Source organism: Setaria viridis, chromosome 9 (assembly GCF_005286985.2).
Source record: "Setaria viridis chromosome 9, Setaria_viridis_v4.0, whole genome shotgun sequence".
Taxonomy (NCBI): Eukaryota; Viridiplantae; Streptophyta; class Magnoliopsida; order Poales; family Poaceae; genus Setaria; species Setaria viridis.
The window spans coordinates 35278190-35301991 of NC_048271.2; the positions used below are offsets into that span (position 1 = coordinate 35278190).

Consider the following 23802-nt stretch of genomic DNA (forward strand, 5'->3'; position numbering starts at 1 on the left):
ACTCAGTGCAGAATAGCGATCAAGTAGTCCCAAACTGTGAGAGGCAGACGAACCGATTCAAATTTATTAACCATGCATGGTGAACCCAATATCACGACATCCGCGCACCACTAAGGGTCGCTTCATTTGTCAGTCGTTCCCATTGATCCCTTAGGCACATGTCAGAGCCAACTTCCTTTGGCATCCAATGCTCCATATTCCCGGCCTCTGCCGTACTATGACCGCACTTGCACCCACATGATGCACCATGGGAACGACGTTCCAAGGACAGCTAGAGGGTATGCCACGCCCTAGTTCAATCAGGTACTAGGCTTCCCTATCCCATACTAGGTATGAGATTACTACTTTCAAACACTTGATCACGAACGCCGACATGTTTCGACCTTAGCAAGTTCATTGCTAGACAGATGGGGCAAACCACCACATCGGAACCATTCCCGGTCCCGTCCGTCATCCTTATAGTTGTAGCATAAGTAAACAAACAACTCCTATAACTCGCGAGTAACAGGCAATCACTCGACTTTTACCGAGTCCTATTTAGCATAACAACTACTCGACCTTAGTAACTAGTGATCAATACAAGGTACTAAGTTCATGAATCTACGGTTTCAATCAACTCCTACAACGTAAATGCACAATCATAAGCATCAATAGCTTGCATAAATTTTCAAACAGGGAATTCATGCACCGGGGCTTGCCTTTAGAAAAAGTTAGCGGTTCCTCGGGGTCTTGATCTAGCTCGGGCTCGACTTCCAAGTGATGAAGTTCCGCAGCAGGTTCTTCCTCCGGCGTAGGGTGGAGTTCGTAGGTTCCGTCAGCGAGATTAGCTTCTACACGACATGCACATGCAAGAGTTTAGTTTCATCTATGTGCGTACACCAACGATGCAAGGCATAGCTTATTGGTAGAAACAAAGTTGCATATAGGCCACATTCACCTAAATAAGGTTTTAACTTTCTTTAACTTCATAAAGCAAGGTGGTCGGTTTAAACTTGAGGTTGACTTTGATAGGAATTGTGTACATATATAGATTCTCGCAACTTAGAGTTGCACAAAGAAGGTGGGAGGTTGTTTAAGTGCATTTGGAGACTTATTCCCTTGTGAAGGTTTTTTATCTCTTCCAAAATTACTTATTTAGCTTATTAGGATTTTTATTTCTTTTTATTCCTTTAAGTCGATTTCTTAGCCAAAAATGGTTCCACACTCAAGCAGAAACCAAAGGCATTGAGAAAATTACAGCACCTTAGTTAAGTCATTATTAAGTTACTGTAAAATTTTGGGAGCCGTTGGATTACCACAAAAAGAATTAAACGCATATTAACATTAAAGCCAACATGCACTTAACTATTTCTATCTCCAAACCTATAGTGAATCTGAGGGTGAAATTTTACCAATATGTTGAAGGTGTGTTGCAGAGGCTTTGGTGAATTGTTGATGATTTTTGGAGAAGGACAACTATTTCTTTTATTTATCTCCTATTTAACATGCTTAACAAGGAAGGTGGGTTTCTTGCTGATTCTGACCACAACTCATATTTTTCTTGTAAACTACCTCTCAAAACTGAGCTACTCCAAGTAGTTTCATATTTTCCTCAGCTTTGGTTTAAAACTTATGCAAAAAGTAAGATTTAACCCTAGATTTCAAATATAAGGCTAAAACAGGAACTTTAAGTTCTACTCCAGGACCCTAAATATTTTTTTGAGCTTCTATTCACTGAAAAATACACCATAGAGTTGGATTTACCTTTTTCTCATTTTTCTCCTATTTACTATGATTTAAAAGGCCTAAGCAAGAAATAAAACTATAGGATATAAATTTCAACAGTAACATGAGCAAACTTATTTTTGTAAGAAACTAGACAGAACAAGGATTCCAACAAAAATGATTTGGTATTTTTTTGATTTTTCTACGATTTACTGGGCATTTACAAAGTTTAAACCTTTTTCTGCCGATTTTAAACTAAAAACCGTGGCAAACTTGCACTCTACCCCCTACATCTACAGTTTATTCGCGTAGGGGTCCCTGAGTTTTGCGCCTAGGCCCCTGGAAAGATTGGGGAAGATGCAATGTTGTCCCCGGGGGTGCGCACGGCGGCGGTGGTGAAATCCCCGGCGGTTCGCCGGCGGGGATCGGGCAACAAGTTGCCGGAGAGGCGCAGGGGCTCACTTGAGCTCGACTTGGCGGAGTTGGGGTGACGGAGATGGCCAGCGAGGGTCGGAACACGGTGGCGGCGACTGTGCTTGGCGAGTGGCGGTGCGGGCGGCGTTCCGGCACACCGGCGGCGTCGGGAGGGCAACGAGCGGCTCGGGGACGTGCGCGGAGGAGTGGCGAAGTGGGCGGAGAGGTCGTCGGTGTGTGGGGCGGCGCAGAGGTGGGAGCTCCATGGGAGCCTAGCGGCGGCGCAGAGGAAAATAGGGGTGCGGTGTGCGGGAGGTGGCGAAGGGTGGCGGTGATGGCGGGCTTGGCCCTTTTATGGGGCAGAGGTGGAGTAGAGGGTCGAGGTGGGGCTTCGGGCGCGGGAGGATAAGGCCGGGGATAGCTGGTACGCGGGCAAGGCAGCGATTGGCTGGAGGCGCTATTGGCCCTGGGAAGCGGAGGTTCGGGCGCAATCTCGCCGTGGTTGGCCACGGGCGATGCGTGGTGTGTGCATCCGGTCTGTCGGGCGGGCGAGGCGAAGCGCCAAGGCTCTGGTTGGGTGAGCGGGCGAAGGCGTGGGACGACGGCGGCGTGGCGGCTTTTTCGGCGAGCGGGCAAAACTCCGGTTGATGGGCGTGGATGCGCGGCAGGGGCGAGGGATGTGCTCGGCCGGCGATAGGGCAGCGGGGAGCTTCGTCTGGTCTTGTCGCGGCGCTGGTTGGGCGTCGGGGCTCCCGTCTTATCGCTTCCCCACCGGGGATAGGGCGTCGGCGAGTTGCCGGTGGACGGCGACCACGCGGCGGGCGGCACGCGGGCAAACATGCCCTGGGCACGCTGGTGTCGAGGCAGCGCCGGGCAGGAAACCAGACCGGCTTTGGGGGCCCTCCACTCAAAATTTTCAAACTAAACATTCGAATAACCCTTAAGCAAACTTGTAGTCCTATGCTCAGAGTTCAAACTTTACGAAAGGTGTTTGTTCAGATTTTGAAATGATTTGAAGATAACTCGAGCCAAAGTTTGCCAAAAACTAGAGTTCTCGGACTTTGACATTTCAGCCGATTTGGTGAATTCCAGGAGTTTGGCTGTTTTTGACTCAAATTTTGGGTAGCTTTTGAGTTGAATTAGACCAAGGTGCTATTGAAGGAGCTGCTCTTCAGTCTTAGGACTTCAATTTCTATTAAGGTATTTTCTTGAGTTCAGTTCAAAAATTTGGAGGAACACATTCGCCAAGAGGCGCACTCTGGATGGTTTCCAGACTTAGAGCTGGAATGCCCAGAGGGCTGAGTTGACTGTTTTACCCGACTTTGACTAAGTTTTTGAGTAGGTTTGGTTTCTATTTGGAGCTAGGTCAGTGTAACAAAGTTGGAACACACTTAAGGGACTACAACTTTTATTAAAGGCCTGACTTGAGGTTAGATGTGAAATGGTGAGATAATAGGTTGCAAAGTTGAAGAAAAACTTGAATTCCAGGACTCATGTTGTTTGTAGGGTTTTATTATACTCCTGTTTTGATTCTTGTTTTTGACCTTCTCCCACTCCGAATTAGCCAAAATATCTTTAACAAAAGTTGTTTGAAATTAAAAGTTTTACAACTCTTATTTGGGAAAAATTTCAAGTTTGTATATAAAATCTCAATTTTTATATTTAACTCCAAATAGAGCTTCTTAGGGTTAAAATGGACATTTCACCTCTTTTGCTTAGTGACCAATGACTTGTTTAGGTTTAAGTACGCCTAATAAGGCAGAGTTGTTACAGCGCCTTGCCCCGCCGCCGCCACTACGCGCGGAGGAAGGTCCGACTGCTTGGGTGCGCGGTCGGCGGGCGATGTAGGGCGGCCGGCGCCCTGGTGCGCGCGCTCGGAAAAAAAACGCGCACGGGCGGATTGGGGTAGACTGGGCGTCGCGAAAATTTGAGGGGCGAAGGGTGTTTTTTTCACGTCGCCAATCTTTTTCGGAGTTTTAGCTAGACTATTAGAGTTCTTTTTTTCTCTTTTTTTTTCCTAAAAAAGATATTGAAGGTAAGATTAGCAGTATTTTGGAGTTGCTCTAAGATATTACCGACTGATTCACTGAGGAGCCTCGTGATACCATGTTTCAGCTAAACACATGGCGGATGGCGCGTGGCGAATGGCGCGTGGCGCGTGGCGACTGATTTACTGTTGGATGTTGCAACAGTTAGCTTTTGATGTTTCATCTGTTTGGAACAGTCCGACTTGCTAGCAATCGGGTGTTGCACCAACTTGTTCACGATGGGTGCCCTCAGGGGGCAACTATCCCCGCTTGCGCTCAGCAACGGCTACGAGGGGAGCCTCGCGCCGCTGCTTGTTCTTCTTCTTTTGCTGGCGGTTGGAGGTGCCTTCGTCGGCGTCCTCCTCCCGCTTTGCCTTGCCTTTGGAACGATCAAAGATCGCCCCGGCGGCCTCTTCGCCCGAGACGAAGCTGGTGGCGATGTTGAGGAGCTCCTCCGTGGTCCGCGGGCCCCTGCGTCCCAGCTCATGGACCAGGGGTTGGCAGGAAGTTCCTACCAGGAACGCTCCGATGACGTCGGCGTCCATGACATTGGAGAGCTTGGTGCGCTACCTGGAGAAACACCGGATGTAGTCCCGGAGGGACTCGTCCACCCCCTGGCGGCAGCTCCGGTGGTCCCAGGAATTTCCAGGGCGTATGTACACGCCCTAGAAGTTTCCCCCAAAGATCTCCTTCAGGTCGTTCCAACTACGAATCCGGCCCGAAGGGATGTGTTCTAGCCAGGCTCACGCCGAGTCGGCCAGAAAGAGTGGGAGATTGCGAATTATGAACAAGTCATCATCCACTCCACCGGCCTGACATGCAAGCCGGTAGTCGCTGAGCCACAGCCCGGGGTTCGTCTCCCCGGAGTACTTGGCCACATTCGTGGGTTGCCTGAAGCACGCCGGGAATGGCGCGTTCAGGATGCGTGCGGAGAAGGCCCAAGGTCCCGCTGGGTCGGGGCTTGGGCTGCGATCTTCTTCGCTGTCGTAGTGGCCACCACGGTGGATGTGATAGCTGCGGTCTACTCCGTCTTCTCTGTCCACGAGGGAGCGCCTCCGCGCGTCCAGAGTGTCGCGGGCATCGCGGACGAGGCCGATGCGCCGGTGAACGGACTGAGCCCCGCCTCCTACGAGCGGCGGTGTCCGTCGAGCGGGCGCGGCCTGGTTCGCCCTGGGGGGATGTTGGTGGAAAGACTCCCCCCGCCTCTCGGGAGGTGCGGTGGGCACTGCCCTGCTGGCATTGTGCCCTCATCGCTGGGACGTGGAGCTCTCCGCCTGCTAGACGGCGGCGCACTCAAGCAGGTTGCGCACCTTCTGGTGCGCCTAACGCTCCTCTGGCGTCGCCGGCTCGGGGAGTCGTCGGAGCAAGGCCGCCGCTGCGGTGACATTCTGGCTGGCGCGGGCGAAGAGCTGAGGGCGATCTTCGTCCACGCAAATGCGTTGCTGGACGTCGCGCGCCCGTTGTCGTGCCCTACCTTCGTTGCGGGGGCGCTCGATCTCCTAGTGGGGCGCCGCACGCGCCTCCGGCTGTCGTGGCCGCACCGGGGCCCCGGCAAGGGCCCCAGTGGTAGCTGCAGCGCGCGGTGGGGGAGTGCGCTGCCTCCTTTCAGCGCCGTCATTGTTGGATCCCTCGAAGTACGCGTCGGCCATGAAGCACTCGCACGAGGGGTGGTGGCTTCCGTTGCTGGAGCCGGCGTCGGAGGTTGTCCTCGCCACGCCCGCGAGCTCGTTGCTCGTGGGCGGCACGGTCATGGACCGCGCCAGGAGGTGATCGTAGGTCACCGCGGCATTGCGTAGCCCGAAGGGCCACTCCTCCGAAGGGTGCCCCGTGGTGCGCGTCTAGCCGCTTACCACTATCCTGGCAGCGGAGCCAGAGATGACGGGGCGAGTGGGCAAGACAAGGAGAGGGATCAGCTCAATTCCCTCCCCCTTGGCGAGGAAGTCCAAGCTCCCGAAGCGGACGATGGAGCCCGGAGCAAAGCTAGCGTCGCAGCTGGCCATCTGAAGCCGATGACGTACGCGCAAAGGTCCCCTACCTGACGCGCCAACTGTCGTTGTTAAGATTAGCGGATCAAGACTACGGCTAGTAAATTTTTTTTATGCGCGTAAGCCTTCGGATGGTGGCGTGAGAGGACACGGGATTAGACTGGTTTGGGCAAGGAAAGCCCTATATCCAGTATGAGGAGCTGCTCGTGTTTCTCACGCAAGGTCTGTAGTAGGGGTTACAAACGGCGGGAGAGGGAGCTGTTCCCAAGTCTCTTGGGTGTGCACTGATGCTCGTGAAGAGGGTGTGCCAGTTCTGTTGGCTTGAGAGTCCTCCCGTCTCGGGGCCCCTGGTTCTCGTTTTTTAGCGCAAGGAGGGTACTGGGGTTACAGGTGAGCAGGGTCTGTGAAGAAGTAAAAGCTATAAGCTAAGTAAAAATAAAATACAAGGAGAAGGACCAAGTCCCCGGATCGTCGCCTCTTGCTCCGGCCTTCGGCTCCTGTCAGCGCGGCCACCGGGGGAGGGCGGCTGCTGCCGGATCCTGTCGTCGGTCCTCTGGGCGACCGTTGCCGCCGAGCATGATGATGGTGTTTGGCCGTGGCAACTGTGCATGTTGGGGGAGATAGCTAACCCCTGTTGTCCTTCTTACGGCCCGTGGAACACGGACGCCGCGTCCCTGTCGCCGGATATGCCGGGCACGAGAACGGGCGGCGCTCCCTCCTGTGCCGGGCGGCGCATGCTATGAGTGCCCTATGGCGAATCAGGGGGAGCCGCGGCCTTTGTAGCCTGTGCGGTCATGGCTACAGTGTTCCGTCCGGGTACTTGTTGCGGGTCACGTCAAGGGCGCGCGGGCGCCTTTCTGCGCGCCAGAGCCGCGTCGCATTTATGGCAAGATCGGTGGGGCCCCCCACGAGATCCACGCCCTCATCTGCCGGTCTGCGCCCGAGGCGGACCCTTGTATTATGGGCCCGGATGAGTCGGACCCCCTACGCCCAGGGTCGGGCGGGGCGGAGCCTTGTGGCGAGGGGTCGGGCGCACCCGACCCTGGGACCGTGGGTCGGGCGAGGTGGAGTTTCGCCATCGAGGGGTCAGGAGTGTCCGACCTCGGGGCCCTGGGTCGGGCGAGACGGAGTGGGATGTTCCCTGCCCATGCTGGGTCGGCGGTAATCGTCATTACCGCAGGTGGGCTTGGGTCGTTGTTTTAAGGGGTATTAGGAGGTCGTTAATATTTCCCCCCAACAAACCCCTTTTGTCCCGATTAATATTGAACCCGGGATTAAAGTGCCTTTAGTCCCGGGTCAAAAATGGGCCACCGAAGGTCACCGCGGGGGGAGGGGGGCTTTAGTCCCAGTTGTACCCTTTTGTCCCGGTTGGTAATTCCAACCGGGATAAAAGGGAGCTTTTGTCCCGGTTGGAACACAGGGACTCGCAGGCACACGCGCAGGCTCACAGGCGGTGCTAGCGGTGCGGGGCGGAGCGGAGGTGTGCGGGCATGGGCGGAGGCCAGCGCGGGCGCAGGCAGGCGGGCGGCGTGGGCGGGTGGACGGCGTGCGCGGGTGGCGGGCACGGGGCGCGGTGACTTTTTTATTTTTTTGAAACTTTTTAGTACGGGACTAAAGATCCCCTTTTATCTTGAAAATTTAATCCGGGTTGGACATTGGAGAGATATGACCCTTACCAACCGGGACTAATACCACGTTTTCCAGATCTTTGGAATAAGCACAATTGTCGTTCTATTCATATCATCCATCATGCCTCCTCCATTGAGAAAATTCAGAACAGCTCCTGTTACGCTTGGGCCAAGGATATCCCAACAGTCTGGTAGAAACCCGCTGTTAGACCATCCGGCCCAGGAGCTTTGTTCGGTCCCATCATGAACACTGCCTTCTCAACCTCCTCAGCAGTGAATGGTCGTGAAAGGGACTCATTCATCACGTCAGAAACCTTCCGCGGCACGTGCTGTAAAATTGCTTCTGGTTCCAATCTGTTTTGTGCAGCAAACAGTTCCTAATAGGATTCCACCGTACACGTCTCTAGTTCCTCCGGCTTTGTGACCACAACACCATCATCGCGCTGCAGTGCTACGATCTTGTTAGCTCTTGCTCTTTCTTTCGCCTTAGCCTGGAAGAGAGCCGTGTTACAATCTCCATCTTTTAACCAGTCAAGTCTGGATCTTTGCTTCTCCATTATCTCTTCTCTGGACAGGAGTTCGGATATACGCGCCATTAGGCGCCTTTCCTTCCTCCAGGGTCCAGTCCCAATGGACTGTATTCTAACTCCCTCAGGTTCTCTTCGCAGTCGCGTCAGCGTCCGTCAAACTGAACCAAAGACATTGAGATCCCATTCTTGCAAGGAATCTTGTATTCTCTCCTGATTCGAGCATTCAATTGGTTCATATCAGCTGATGGTTCCGTCTCACCCCATGCCTTCTGGATGAGGTGTATATAAGATTTGTCCCTTCTCCACATATTCTCATAACGAAAGCTCTCCCCCCATTCTTCCCATAGCCTGACTGTTCATGGCATTCAAGCAAAAGGCAACGGTGATCGGATTTTGAGGTCTGTACATGCCACACCTTAATAATCTAGAATAAATCGAGGAAGCCCCATTTGCAAAGCCTATCCAAGCAAACTTTGATGTTGTTCTCGCCTTGTCTATTATCCCAGGTATAAGGCAGACCAATAAAGCCGCAGATATCCATGGCATCACGGAATTAACCCCTCCATTTGCCTCTCCGGCCGGGTGTTGCCTCCAAATTGCTCGCCAGCCTCAAGTATCTCGTTGAAGTCACCAGCACATAGCCAAGGTAAGGAGCTTTGGTCATTAAGGAACCTCCTAAGCTCCCAACTTTGATGTCGCAGCTCCCTCCTCGACTCAACATAAAACCCAGTAAAACGCCACATCTCAGCATTTGTGTTAGGGTTCAGGATCACCACATCCATGTGAAGCTTGTCACAGCTTTGTAGCTTCACCTTCACATCGCCAGTCCATAGGAGAGCAAGGCCTCCACCTCGTCCATAACTCCTAATGCCCAGACCAAAGGGAAAGCCAAAAGAGCGTTGCAGACAATCTACCCGATCGGAGAACAGCCGAGTCTCCAATAAGAACACCACCATGGGCCTATGTAGCTTGATCAAGCTACGTACCTCTCGAACTGCCTCGGGCTGGTTCAGGCCCCGCAGTTCAAACATAGTATTTTCATGGCGCCCGGCGGGGGCTGCCGCTCGCAGCCGCCGCTGATCTCGCATTGGAGTTGTTCCTGATGTCTTCTGCTTCTTAATCAGCTCATCAGAAGCACCGTCATTGCTCTCTCGATCGCCCACCAGTTGACACACCCGAGTGTTAACAAGACCGATTGGGACAATCGCTGACGTGTCAACAATCGGCAAATTAAGATCCGGAGTCTAGCTAGAACTAGGCCCTGAGCGCTTTGATTTCATCTTCTTTGATGGTTGTCTAATTTCTCCCCGTCTCGCCTGAAACAGTTGTTGACCTGTGTTGCTAGTCGCCACTTCCTTCCCTTTGGTTGTAGCATCAATCTGCTTCTTCAATGGGGACGTGACCTCATCCCCATCCTCTTTCTCTTTCCCCCCATCATCATCCGCTGTAGTCGAACGATGCACCTCCTCATTCATTGGATCAGACCGTAGCCCCTTTGATCTGCCCGACATGGCACGAGCAAACCGCGCACCTGAGGATGTCCCGCTCCCATATGACTCCGCTGCTGCTGCCATAAAATTCTGCAACTTCTTCCTCCTATTATCTAATGCCCGTAGAGGGATCTCACGATCATACGGGAGTTCACCATTCGCGTTCCTAGGTGCCGACCAGGTTCTCGCAATCGAGCTCCAAGTGGCCCATTATGCCACACGAGAAACAAAAGAAGGGAAGCTTCTCATATTGAGCATCAAACCATTCTGGTTCTCCATCCCTAGTCAATTTCAGCAGCACCCCCCTATTGATCAGTTTGTTAATCTCCATGGCCACACACGCTCGCAAGAAAGCGCCACTCGCCTTGCCATCTCCATCAACATCCATATGCTTAACTTCACCCAACAATCTGATGGCTCGGACCCCTCTGTGTCGGTTCATCCATCCCAGTGGGAGGTTGAGGATCCTTACCCAGATATCCATACAATCGAAGCAAATCTCAAACGGCCTTAGCTTCTCATCGCACTCCTTCAGGATTACTGCATGCTTTCCAACAAGGTGATCCGGCCAGCACACGCTCCATGTCCGCCTTCTTGCATCCAAATTTCGCGGCAAAGAGATTGTCGCCCTTCTCCCCGATCGAGCGGAGTTTCCTTCCATATGGGTTGCCCCACGCCGGCGTCATAGCCGCACGAATCGTGTTGATGTGCAGTGCCGACGGGGATAAGACCTTCCCCAACAGTGCCCACTCAATGATAGCATCCTCCCCATCTCATCGCTGAACTCTGCCACGTCGCCTTCTTCCACAGTCAGGTCCAATTTTTGCATCAAGTCAGAGACGCTCGGATTAGGGTTCGCCCCTCCCCTAGGACTGCGGTCATCACCGCCTCCACCAGATCCTCCTCCAGTCTCCGCCATTGTGACTTCCCGGAGAGGAGACAGAAGTGCCGCGTGGTGATTCACCACCGCACCAAGACGATCCCAGAGTCTAGAACCTAACCGGCGCTAGAAACCCAGAAAGTTTGGGTTACAGCAACGTGAGTGGTCGCCGGCGCCGGAATGGCTAACCGGCGATATGCGGGTGGCCGTCGGTGACTGGAGCGTCGTCAACATCCACGTGGACGCCGGGGCCGGGACGGCCGACGGCGGAGCAGGCCTAGATTTCGCCGGAGTAGCGAGTATAGGACAGGATCTCGATCTCCTTCCGGATCGCCTCAACAACCGTCAGCGGAAAACGCGGAGCCATATCCCTCGCGTCATCCTCCTGTAGGGACTTCCATACGAGCAGTGAAATGTTCCTGCATGTCATTTATCTCATCTAAAGAGCTTGTACCCAGACCTGGGCTATACTAACGTGCGCCTGGAGCGAAATGAGTTGGGCCTCTTGAGATAGTATATATATAAGTGTTAATTTTCTTATTAATGTTTGAACGACTGCGATCATTTACCAGTTTTTTATTCGGACCTATTTTCTCATTAATGTTTGCACGGCTGCGATCATTTTACCAGTTTTCTATTCGTACATCACAAATTCTACCTGCAATAATTTGATAACTTGTTTCTTCTTCGCCGTAACAGATCAAAAGAGTTGAATTCTTGTGTCTCCTTGTGGGAAACGCAAGTGAAAAATATTTCCATTTTGTTATCATGTCCTCGATCTATCATGTGCATAGTTTCTCCATTTTGGCGGTGCACGGTCCAATGATAGCCAGCTTCATTTGATCCGGATGGCTGAAGCCTCAACCTCAGAGGCACCATGCATGTCCACCAGTAGCTCTGCTCCATTTTGAATGGACATGAGCAAACTTTGTCTAACATAAAAACAATATTTTTAATTACAAATAAGTGACTCATGAACACTGGTAGGTGCAACTGTACCCTCGCGCCATCATAACCTCACCAAGAGATGCCTCCATGACGAACACACGAGTTCACAACTTCGTTCACATGCCTACATGGTGTTGCTTAGCTCTACAAAAGCAAGCAGGGCGGCAGCACAAAAGGCCCCCTTCACAGTATTTGGAATCGACTCTTTAGTCCCCCGTCCGCCGTGTGCGCGCACCAGCATCCATAATTCCATATCCGTTGCAGCGGTAGGCCAGAAGTTGCAAGGTGGCAAATGGGGACGAAAAATGGTTGGCGATCGAGGGAGAGTAAAAAGGGTTGGGTGGCATGGGAATTGCCTGCGTCAAGGAAGAAGCATCAACATTAGCTCTGTCAGCAACCGGGATCACCAGGCTTCCCAGCCGGATCACATCAGAAGACTGCAACACCTCTAAGGCGGGATCAGGGCTAGGTTGTGCGTGTTCACGTTGAGAGGATGAGAAGCAGGGTCTTCGGATCCTCCATCTCTTGGGCCTCTTGGGCCCGGTCCACCGAAGTTCAGTTATTGGGGTTGGGCCTTCAAGCCCATGTCATCTAGGGTTTGGTATCCCACATTCCCACCGTTCCGGTCTATAAAACGAAGGGCGCAATCGAGCGAGCCACTTCCAGCGCCGCCGTCACGCACGCAATAGCTTATTCTCTTCTCTTCTTTTCCGGTGCAGATTCTTTTGTTTTCTTTTCCTTTTGTTCATCTGCCAGCCAGTGTTTGGTTTTCGATTCCTCCGTTGCTTCTGTTTGGTTTTCGATTCGAGGTGTTAGGGGATGAGATGAAAGGTGTTGTGGCGATGAGGAAAGAAATCTGTGTGCCGGAGGCGTCCGGTGACGCCGGTGTCGGTTCCACAAATCCTCTAAGAAGTTCTGAGCCACCACTTGGTTTTGCCTTTCATCTTCTCCGAGATCTAGATTTGCCACATCTATTTCGCTCCCCTTCTTTCCTTTTACTTCGCTACCGACCCAATCTGTTTTGATCTTTCCTGATTCTTGATATAATCTTTTTGTGGAGCATGCTATGCGTTGAATGCTGATGCGAGGTGATGATGCATGTATGAAAGTCTGTCAATCCCCTGATGTCACAAAGTGATGACTCCTCATACATCCCGACAGGCTCTGATCGCATCTGCATCCGCTCTCTACATGCTAGGCTCTCACTGAATTTGGATCTGATTCATTCATTCGCTCTTTGTTTCCTATACTTTGTACCTCTGATTTGAGTTCATGCTCGTGCCTTTTTGAATGCCGTTCTTCGAATTTCTATGATTTTAATATTTGTTCAGATGTAGCTTTTTTTTCTTAAATAAATTTAAAACGAATTGTTGTGATGCGCCTAGTTTGACATGTAAACTAGGAATCAAAACAGTCGTACTTGTTCATTAAAACGATGAAAAGATCACAGACTCACTCAGGTCGTCTTGGTGCGTTTGAGTGGAGGTATGGGCCGTTTTGAAAATGAAAGGCAGCTCCTACCGGTTTGCTCAAGAGAGTGGTCAATGGTCTAGACTAAACTAATGCATCATATATGAAACTTTGAAACATTATTATATATAATAAGAAACGTTGCACACTTAAATCAGAATACGATGGCAATAAGCAATTTGTGGGTTGTTTTGAACTCAGCTAAGAGTGAGGAAAATGCTTTAACTTAGTATGCGGACATATATAATTAGAGCTGGTAGCTTGTCATAATAATTAAGATTTATTTTGAGGGTAATTTTGAACCAGGACCCTGACGTCACTAAAAGATCATCAATTAAATGTCAATCGCCGAACCGAACTATTTGCTGGTAGATGAAGCAAGTGTTTCCATTATGTTTATTTTGAAAAAGAATAAGATGCATTACCAAAAAGTGTTGATGCAGTTAAATCTTGTAACAATGTTTTCAATAGTTCAATCAAAACATCACTCTGTTATAACATCGGGTAGCTACAATTTGAATGTCCCAACTAACCTGGACATGGGTCTTGAGATATATGCATATTATTCATACTGTCCGTAATGGTAGTATTCGTATGAACTTCATGCCAATAACCAATATACTAGCCATATTGTACATACCGGTGCCAAATGCATAGCAGCAATATATATAAGAGACAAATAGATGGAATATTGCCATAGGATGGGAATGAGAAGCACATGGGAAGAAGCAAACGGCTTTCCACTGTAATTGAGATTTGAGAGGTGAAGTTTGCCAGGCGTGCGAGCAACCTAGAGTCTATCTGGTTCTAGTTTGGATACAGCCCTGAAGTAGTATCTCCAGGCTAGAGGATCGGAAATCATCGACCTGACTTGGAAGCTTTTCATTTCTCATAAGCGCGCGAGGAAGAAGCAGAAGGTGCGCAAATCTGATGGGTAACATTCACTCATCGCTTGTCTTTTGGATTTGGGTTACGTGGCCGGTTTCACTTCTAGGCACGGGCAGGCTTCATGCTTTTTAATAATTTGGATAGCTGTCTGTTCAGAAACAAATTGGAGCATATGTTAAAACATTTGTTTGTAACATTACGCACGCTGCCTTAGTGTCCCAAATGATGAACAATAGCACTGACGCCTCAGTGAAAGATCAGGATGATGAAAACCCATATTATGATGATTAAGCACAGTATATGGTTCCCTAGCTACCTCTAAACATAGTGAGCTCAGTCTCTTGCAAGAAAGCTCAAGAGAACAAATCGCCAGTCAGCACCACTTGCTGTGATAAGCACTGGACTGACGGGATGGACGCGACGCCGGCGGTGGCATACGCAACATGCCGGTGACGTTCGAACATTGCTGGCCCTGCACCGGCAAGGTGGAGAGGGGAGACTGATCAGATTCAGGCGTCTTAGACTCCTGAGGAAATCGATAGGACCACACACATGGGCCATGCACTGTAATCTAATCTTACTAAAAGCTTCCAGTGCCGCCTAGGATCCTAGAAAAAGATAGAAATCCTAGAAAGTCAAAAAAAAATTGTTTTGATCATCAACTGGTAGACTCAAATCATCATAATCATTGGATCTATTATGAAAATAGCCTAAAGTAACCCTCTAAATCTATATCTAAATTACCCACCTCTACCATTATATGAAATAAACTAAAATACATTATATGAAATAAACTAAAATAACTTCATAATGTTCATCAAAATTATCCACTCATGCCATTATAAATAATATAAAATAACCCCATAAATTTGCAACTAAATTGCCCACCACTAATACTTAAAAAACTAACTTAATAACCCTTTAAATTTGCATCTATATTACCCACATACGCCATTATTAAAAATAATATGAGTTACACCAATGTAATCCAAATCACCTTAATTAAAAATATACACCAACATATGATTCTCAATCATCTATTTCTTACACTATCGGTATATGATATAATAATTAAGATTTATACGCATGATGTGCGTCACCATTTATAAAGATATAGAGGAAGTGGTGAGAATATAGATTTTTATGTTAAAATTATAGCTCAAGAGTCCATTAAACAAATTCAAGTGCATTCCGATGCAAAGTGAAAAGTTAAATATAAACATTATAGAGTAATTGGTAACTAAAATCTATCATTGTCGGATGAAGTATATAAGTATTGTGTTCGAATATTTAACAAATGATAGTAGTTAAAGGCAACATGACCTCATTTTGTTTCCAAGACTCCATATTAGTTCATGATACGCTAAAAAAAGATAAATTCTAGACATTCTCACAAAAATCAGAAACACCAAACATCAACCATGTAAACTTTAACAGTTACAATCATTGGTCTATTATATTTATATAAAGTTTCACACCACTATCATTATGAAAATATTCTAAAATAAACCGTAAACCTATATCTAAATTAGTGAGCTCTGCCATTATAAAAAATAAATCTAAAGTAATCCATAATCCTGATCTAATTTAGTTATGCATATCATTAAAAATCATAACTTAAAATGTGATTTTAAATTTGTATCTAACTTACCACGTATGTCATTTTCAAAAATAAGCTAAATTAAACACCTAAATCTTGATCTAATTATGTTCATGTACATCGTACAAAAATATCAAAAATAAACTAATATAGGATTCTAAATTACCTATTTATGTCATTGTTAATATAGAAATATTAAGTTAAGGTATATACGCATGATGAGTGTCACCATGTAGACCATTTATACATGTATGCCAGAATGTGAGAAAGTGATGAAAAATATTGATTTTTAGCTAGACATAATGCATGGAGGTGCGATACAAAATGAAAATAATTGTGAACGTGGATGAAAAAGTGTATAGAGTAATTACTAATTAAAAATTAATCATAATTGAACAAAGATAAGTACCTATGAGTATTATGTTGATGTATTGAAAAGTCAAGAGAGTAGTAAATAATTTTGATTTTTAACTAGGATTTTTAATTTTTAAAAAAATTTCAAATATAATAACTTTTAAAAATATTAGCCCATGCGGGAGCACGGGTTGATGGACAAGTAAGCAAAATTATGATATCGTACGTGTAGCAAAATTTTGTTATTCAGGAAACGAATGCTTTGAAGTAGAAAAAACAACATCCCATTTTCCTACCGATATCATTAGCCTTTCTTTTACTAACTGAATGCGTGGATTAGAATCAAGAGCTCGCCGTACAGGGCCACCAGCTGCATTGTTATTAAGCTTGCCACATGTTGTTCTGATCCAAAACTCCATCAGTGAATGCAGGCCTTAAGGGCCTTAACTGACGAACACATCTGCATTTTGCTATGCTCCCTTCTCTATCTGCAGCGTGGTATATATGTGCACGCCCGTGCCTCCGTACATATGCGCACGCTAGTACCACTGTGCAACACGATCACTCCATCCATGAGAAAAATTTGCGAAGATTGCCAAATAATAAGAAATTAATCATTAGGAGAAAATTTTTCTTGAAACCGAGAGCAATTTAAGAAAACAGAGCCGTTGGGCTATGGCACAGCTGAGTTCGAGGAATATGGATATGGGTATGGAAGGCGTACGGAAGCATCACATTGCGAGTCTTCTGCTTGTTCTGTTTGCTTCTTTAAAATGTAATGTATTCGCGTGCGTTACATATGGTAACTAATACTGTTTGTTTGGAATCATATGTAATCAATTAACATAGATCCCAGGCTTATACAAAATTAGTCCTCCGACCACCGTAATCAGTTATCGCGAAGCCTCCGACCACACAAGATGCGACCCTGACGCCGGCTTCTAGCCCGCGGGACGGAGGCCAGTAACTTCGCCGGCGCCCGCTCCGACCCCACGGGACGGAGGCGAGTTTGACCTGCCGCACGCCCACGCTGCGTCAGGGCCGCTCCCATCTTCAGAAGCTTGCTTCCTCCCTATCCCGTCTCCCTCAAATCCTTGCTTCTACCCTAAGTATCTGGACTTGCCATTCAGATGTGGAGTGGAGTAACAATCCATGGCCACAGCAATTTCATGCCCATCGGCACAATTTCTCTCCTTCATCAATTTGGTTGGATTTCTATTCTGATCCATGATCCTGAGCTGCAGAGATTGGTTTTTTCCCTTTTTGCTGCAGAGATTTGTATTTCTTTTGGATTGCAGAAATTGAGTATTTTCTTATGTCTAATCATTACGCATAGATTGGTTTTCTCCCAAATGTTCAGTCTGATAATGTATCAGTTCTTCCTTTCAAAACTGGGCCTGTTCGCTTCAGCTTATTCAGCCGGCTGAAAAGCCTGTCTTTTGTTGTCGAGCAGAGTCGTATAGGGCTGTTCATGTTCTGTTTCTGCACAACTGATACGAGGAATGAAGGTAGAAGATAACAAGATTCCATTTTGCTACTGATATAGTTGGTCTTTGTTTCACCAACTTGTGGTTCAGCCGTGGATTTGAGGCAAAAGCTCGCCGTACACGGCCAGCGGATGCATTATATTGTTATAAAGGTTACCACTTATGGTTCTGATCCATGACTCCATCAGTGAATGCAGGCCTTAACTAACGATCCCACTGCTAACGAACACATCTGCATTTTGCTCTGCTCATTTCTCGATCCGTAGTGTGGAGTAACATGGTATATGTAAACGGTAGTACCATTGTGCAGCATACCACTCCACTCTATTCACCAGAAAAATTAGTGAAGGGTGCCGAATAATAAAAAAATTAATCATTAGGAGAACATTTTTCTTTGAAACCGAGAGCAATTTATGAAAACAGAGCCGTTGAACTATGGATGATGAAACTAACAGGCCCCCGCGTCACCCCTCTCGGTCGGCACGGGCGGAATGGAAGCCGCCATCGCTTGAGCACCTCCTGGCCGCCGCCGGAAGTCCATGAGGCGGCGAGGACGGCGGCAGCAAGGCACTCTTCTTTTTTTCTTTCGTCTCTCGTCTTTTCTTCCCTGCTTGGTCCCACGGTGGCTGCGTGGGTGGGCTAGCAAGCATGCCTCATCGGACCTGATGGCCCTCGATCCGGTGTGGTCATGTCAGATCCGGCTCCTGCCAATCCAGATCTAGGCGACGAGCCCCGCTGAGCACATCCCAGCAGCGATTTGTCCGCGCAAACTGCAGGAGATACGTGGCGATGGCACTTACTGCTAGCTCATGGGTGGTGGTGTCTGGTGCTGCTTGCGGCCGCTGTCGCTGACGATGGTCTAGAGCTGCTTGCGGCTGCTGTCAATGGTGGCCGTCAAGAGCTGCTTGTGAGCGCTAGACCAGTGGCCGGCGCGACTAGTTCCATCTCCTCCGGTGGTTACCGGCTGATCTGGCTAGGTGCGCAACGGTGGCGCATGGCGCTGGGCTTTGCTTATTTGGTCTAGCCGTATGCGAGTTGGTTGGGGAAGTTCGGCGGATTCAGAATGGGACTGCACCCCAGGCTAAGCTGCTGATTCACACCTCCTGCGCCTCCTTTTCTTTAATTGAGATCATAGTTTTTTGGCTAAACACCACATATGTTAAAGGGGTTACATGAGCTCGCCCCGGGCTGCAGCCCGGGTCCTAGATCCGCCCCTGGTGAAAGCCATGCCGGATTTTCCGACCACGACGGTAGTGACGCTCTCATGCGCCATTCCCCTCATCGGAGGCATTATCAAGGTGTTTTCCACCCCTCCACAGGGCCGACCAATAGTGGCAGCCATCAGATGCACCGACGATCATGGTTAGCCAGTTGCGCGGTGGTGTGTTGGCTGCGCTGTGGTGGAATGGCTGGCAGCGATCACCTCGGTTGTGTGTCATGGGCGCCATGATGGCATGGCTGGTAGTGACCAAGCAAGGCGCGCCGGTGGCGTCACGGTGGCATGGCTAGCAGCGCCGGGTCGCTTCTTGGCTCTTGCGCAGCAAGTCTACTCCAGGTGGGTCGGGGGCGGTGGCAGAGGCGCATGCAAATGCTTGGCACTTCAGGATTGGTAGTCCTAGGCGTCACCAAGTTGTAGCTGGGTGCCGGAGTCGCGAGTGAAAACCCAACCTAGCTTGGGCTGGTGAGGACGGCACCTTTGGCGTTGTGATCTTCTTGAAGCAACACCAGGCAATTCCGACATGGTGTTCGGCTTCCCCTGGCTCCGGCGGTTGCTGCGGGGTGTTCTTTTTTCTTTTTATCTTCTTCTTTCTCAAATAAATGAAAAAAAAGAGCAGTTGGTGATGGTGTGGGTGCCGCGGGTCGGCGTTCTGGTGGAGTGGCAGTTAGCGGTGCTACGGAGGTGCTAAGCGATGATGCAGTGTGGTACGTGTTGACGTTTCAAACCAACCGTCCATTATAGTTCTTGAGTTGTGTTTGAGCTGAGTAGTGTAGTTATGTTGATGTACCAATCCAACCAGCTAGTGTTGTTGTTCAGTTGAGTGGTGTCCGTGTTGATGTCCCAATCTAACCGTCCGTTGTGGTCATTGAGTTGTGTTTGAGTTAGTGGTGTAGTCGCTATCGTTGCTTATCGTCTTTGCCGAGGCTAGATTTATTTATTTTTAGTATAATTGGCAGATCACCTACAAAATAAAACTAACAGACAGCCGAGCTAAAATATGCCGTCACTTTGACATGTGAGGAAGAGTAGCAAACAAACCTACGTCAAGAAGTGTGAAACAGGGGCACTTTTGCTAATATCATTCGCGAAAAAAAATCGAGCAAATTGCAATTGTATGCTAATCTATCATTTTCTAAATGAATTTCCGATATGGATTAGCGGACAAGAGCGGTGCCTTGCTATTTTGTTGGCTACCAATATGCGTACAATACTTCGCGCCAACAGGCACCACACGATGACAAGTGGGCACCGGTGCTCTCTAGTAGGCAGGTAACGTTGGAGATGTCAGCATCCAGAATTTGATGTTGTACATCCTTCCTAAGAAAAGGATCTGTCAAGGGAAGCGTGCATCTTTCCCCCATCGCTGTGAGATTTTTAGGAGCACCCACCGTACATGACAATGGACCGCCCTGGCTCTTTAGGCTAAAAGCATTGAGGATAATGAGATGACCACCACTGCCAAGTGTCGACCATCCTTGTAACTGGTACTTTGCTGAACCTCCATGTAATGATCTATGCTAGTTTCCTACTTTCCTTCAACTTTGATTTAGGATTGATGGTATCCGGAGGAATATCTTGTAGGCTGCTGCTCTCAGTACCTTTGTTGAAAGACAACAGACAGTCATAAGCTCCTGTTCAGATCTTGTTCTCCCCATATATTCTCCTCAAATAACTGCCCTTTTATTTCTGCGTTAATCTTCTTTTGGTCATCTCTACGTTAATGCTCTCAAAGCCTGTTGCTTTCCTCTTCTTGCAAACTATTGTGCTGGGAAATTTTGCTGAAGCCTCCTTTCTCTGCATCTGATAGAGTAGCTTTCTGCAACACCACAGGAGGCTGCTATGGGAACAGCAGACGAGGAGACCCCGCTGGTTGTTCATCTCCAACCTCCTCCTCAGGTACTCTTTCTCTTCTCTCACCAAGTTGCTGTGCTTTCATGATTACCACAGAGTCGTCACACTAGGCACTTGATAACAAGTTTTGTCGGCTCAGACCTCAGAACTGGATTCTGAATGTGAGGCTTTTGGTGTTATGGTGCAGGTTGTAGCGTCGGAGTACGCAGGTGATGGATCAGTTGATATCAACAAACAACCTGCTCTCAAGCGCAGCACAGGGAAATGGAGGGCATGCTATCTCATCTTAGGTACTAGCAGAGAGCAGCAACTCACGCATCCAAAAGTTCCTCGTCGCTTTTTTCCCCCTCTTCTTTTAGACTAACCAGCTCACCACTTCATCACATAACAGGTGTTGAATTCTGCGAAAGCATGGCGTTCACGGCAATCTCGACGAATTTAGTGACCTATCTCACCACTGTGCTCCACGAAACAAAGGTCGATGCGGCAAGAAATGTCTCCGCCTGGCTCGGAGCTTGTTTCCTCTCACCACTTCTTGGGGCTTTCATTGCGGACACTTACTGGGGAAGATACTGGACCATTGTTGTATCCGCCCCGGTCTACATCATCGTAAGTACTACAGAGCTACAAATGAAATTTGCTCTGCAATGAATGTAACCTACAGCATTGGATATCTCCGATTTGTATGGCTACGTGCTGTCGCAGAGGCCAGAAATATTTCCTTTTTTAAAAAAAATCTCCGCTTTGTCAGGCAATGCTCGTTCTGATAGCTTCAGCATCACTCCCAGTGTTCTCGGCGTCCTCCTACCATGATGTTCGTAGTGCGGTGGCATACCTTGGACTCTACCTTCTTGCCATTTCGAATGGTGGTCTCAAGCCCTGCGTTTCAACCTTCGGGGCTGACCAGTTTGACATCAATGACCGGGCGGAGCTGTCCCAGAAGGGCTCCTTCTTCAACTGGTACTTTTTCTTGACCACCACCAGCTGCCTTCTGTCTGGCACAGTGATTGTTTGGCTGGAGGACAATGTTGGGTGGGCGGTCGGCTACGTCGTCCCAGCAGTGCTCATGCTCTTTTTCTTCGTGGTATTTATCGCCGGCTCGAGGATATATAGATTTAGGGGAATGGAAGCAAGCCCCCTTACAAGCATTTTCCAAGTGGTTGTTGCTGCTGTCAGGAAGTGGCATTTGCAATTGCCGGATGACAGCTCGCTTCTGTATGAGCCTACCAGTTCGCCTTCTACAGCTGAAGCAAGTCAAAAGAACAAGCATTCCAATCGGTTCAGGTACTTCAATTTTTGCAAAGTGCAAGTCAATGTGCAGTCCAATTGATATAAAAAAAACTGTTTGCAGTAAACTACACAAACTATGGTGTCTGATAATAGGTATGGTTTCAAGCTACGAGTTATGACATTTTTACAATTACAATTATGAACATGAAAATCACTGAAAGAACATGTGTTGGAAATACCTCTTTGAAAAACACGTCACTTGAAAAATACAAGGTTGGCAGGAAATTTACCTCCTATGAACAATTTTCTCCAGGTTCTTTGACAAGGCTGCCATTGCCCCATCAGACAATGAATCCGTGGTGCATATGAGCTCATGGAGACTCTGCACAGTGTCACAAGTTGAGGATCTGAAGATGCTGCTTTCGATGTCCCCTACCTGGGGGTTATTTGTGATATATTTTTCAGTCTCCGCTCTGATGCAACCGACAATGGTTGAGCAAGGCATGTTCATGGATAACCATGTTGGCTCGTTTGCCATCCCACCTGCATCCATGCCCACTGTTAGTGTGTGCAGCTTCCTCATCTGGATTCCCATATATGAAACCATCTTAATACCATTAGCGCGTCGCTTCACCGGCAAAGAGAAAGGCATCTCCCAGTCGCAGCGCCTTGGAATTGGCCAAGCTCTGTCCACACTAACCATGGTGCTTGCTGCATTGTTGGAGACAAGGAGGCTGGCGATCGCGGAAGCCAACGGCCTGAAACATCAGGATGTGCCCGTGCCAATGAGCATCTTGTGGCAGGTGCCAATTTACTTGGCGCATGGTGCAACTGCGGTCTTTGGTGGCATTGGCTTGACAGAGTTCTTCTACGACGAAGCCCCAGTGACCATGAGGAGCCTGTGCGCAGCGCTCGGGCAGCTCGCGACTGCTGCCGGGTCTTACTTTAGCTCACTCGTGCTCAGCACTGTTGCAGTGGCCACAACACGCGGCGGCGAACCCGGGTGGATTCCAGACAACCTGAATGAAGGCCATCTCGACTATTTCTTCTGGATGATGGCCGCTCTTAGCTTGCTGAATTTGGCTCTGTTTGTGGGTTACTCAATGAGGCGTAAAGGAAGATAACATTGTTAGCTAGACTCAGGGGGTGCAGCCAAAGTTGATGCCTGTGATCAATAACCTAAATAGACCAATGCATATGAGATGTGGACCAGATGGTAAATGTCGTGTTTCATCTACCAAGGGGAAAGGTTAATCTTTGAATCTTAGTATACTGTATATAATTTTCTAAACTTCTGTAATTGTAAAAGGCTTCCTTCTAAATAATTAATTGGTCAGTTCCGTGCCTCCGCAACCATTGACACCACCGCTATCTCCTCTTGCTCTTCCATTGCACTCCATTGACGGAGCTCTGAACTGCCATCGAGCAAGCATCAGATCCGCTGCCATCGAAATCAAACTGGAGCAGGCCTCCTGTGCCACGAGCTCGCGTCGTCAAGCCGAACACCATCTGAGGACCACGATGGGCTATCTCCTGATTGTCACCCCAGCACGCCTCTCTTCTAATCGTCAAGGTCACACACGCCAACTAGTGATGTGTTAACCTTAGTAACGATTAGCAAAGCTCAAAGCAATGCAGAAGCAAAACAATTAACCTTAGAAAAGACACAAGAGCAAAAGGAAATAAAATATTACTATTAATAGATGGTTCAGAGCTCATTTGACAGGGTTGTGGCTGAAACGGCTCCGGCTGTGGCTTCTTCACCGCCTACGGTGAAGCAGCTCTCTGATGGAGCTGAAACCGTTCTAGAAAGTATTTTGCAAAACAGATTCTTCTGTATTTTTATGAATGGATGTAATAGGTCAAATATTATATATGACCTCTGCTATGTGATTTGGATGTATACATTAGTTTATATTTGCCGTAAATTATAATGTGAGTTGTCATATAAAATGAAAAAAATAATGAATAGAAATTAGATTAACCAATAGAAAAAAAGTAATGAGTAGAAATTAAATTAATATTGAATTAGCAATTTTCTTTTTTTAACACACATATTTTTTTTAGCTTTCCTATCCCGTGCCTTTTTACTTCAAG

At 48.3% G+C, this 23802-nt stretch overlaps 1 protein-coding gene and 2 non-coding genes across 8 annotated transcripts; all 3 read left to right on the top strand.

Annotated features, from left to right (window-relative positions):
* Positions 1–12443: 12443 nt before the first annotated feature.
* Positions 12444–12529, top strand: LOC117841175 (small nucleolar RNA U61). Its single transcript, XR_004637202.1, has one exon. It is a non-coding gene; the product is annotated as a small nucleolar RNA U61 (small nucleolar RNA).
* Positions 12530–12689: 160 nt separating this feature from the next.
* On the top strand, positions 12690–12778 carry LOC117841186 (small nucleolar RNA snoR14). Its single transcript, XR_004637212.1, has one exon. It is a non-coding gene; the product is annotated as a small nucleolar RNA snoR14 (small nucleolar RNA).
* Positions 12779–19952: 7174 nt separating this feature from the next.
* LOC117841011 (protein NRT1/ PTR FAMILY 8.3) lies at positions 19953–23051 on the top strand. Of its 6 annotated transcripts, none has more exons than XM_034721575.2 (6): positions 19953–20108; positions 20432–20520; positions 20663–20765; positions 20867–21084; positions 21227–21759; positions 22019–23051. In XM_034721575.2, exons 2-6 carry the CDS (start codon positions 20464–20466, stop codon positions 22827–22829), a joined length of 1722 nt encoding a protein of 573 aa, XP_034577466.1. In that variant the 5' UTR covers positions 19953–20108; positions 20432–20463; the 3' UTR covers positions 22830–23051. The 6 variants fall into 6 exon arrangements, with proteins under 6 accessions (XP_034577466.1, XP_034577467.1, XP_034577470.1 ...); XM_034721576.2 differs by having other exon boundaries at positions 19960–20108; positions 20437–20520; XM_034721579.2 differs by having other exon boundaries at positions 19967–20108; positions 20455–20520.
* The last annotated feature ends 751 nt before the right edge of the window (positions 23052–23802 follow it).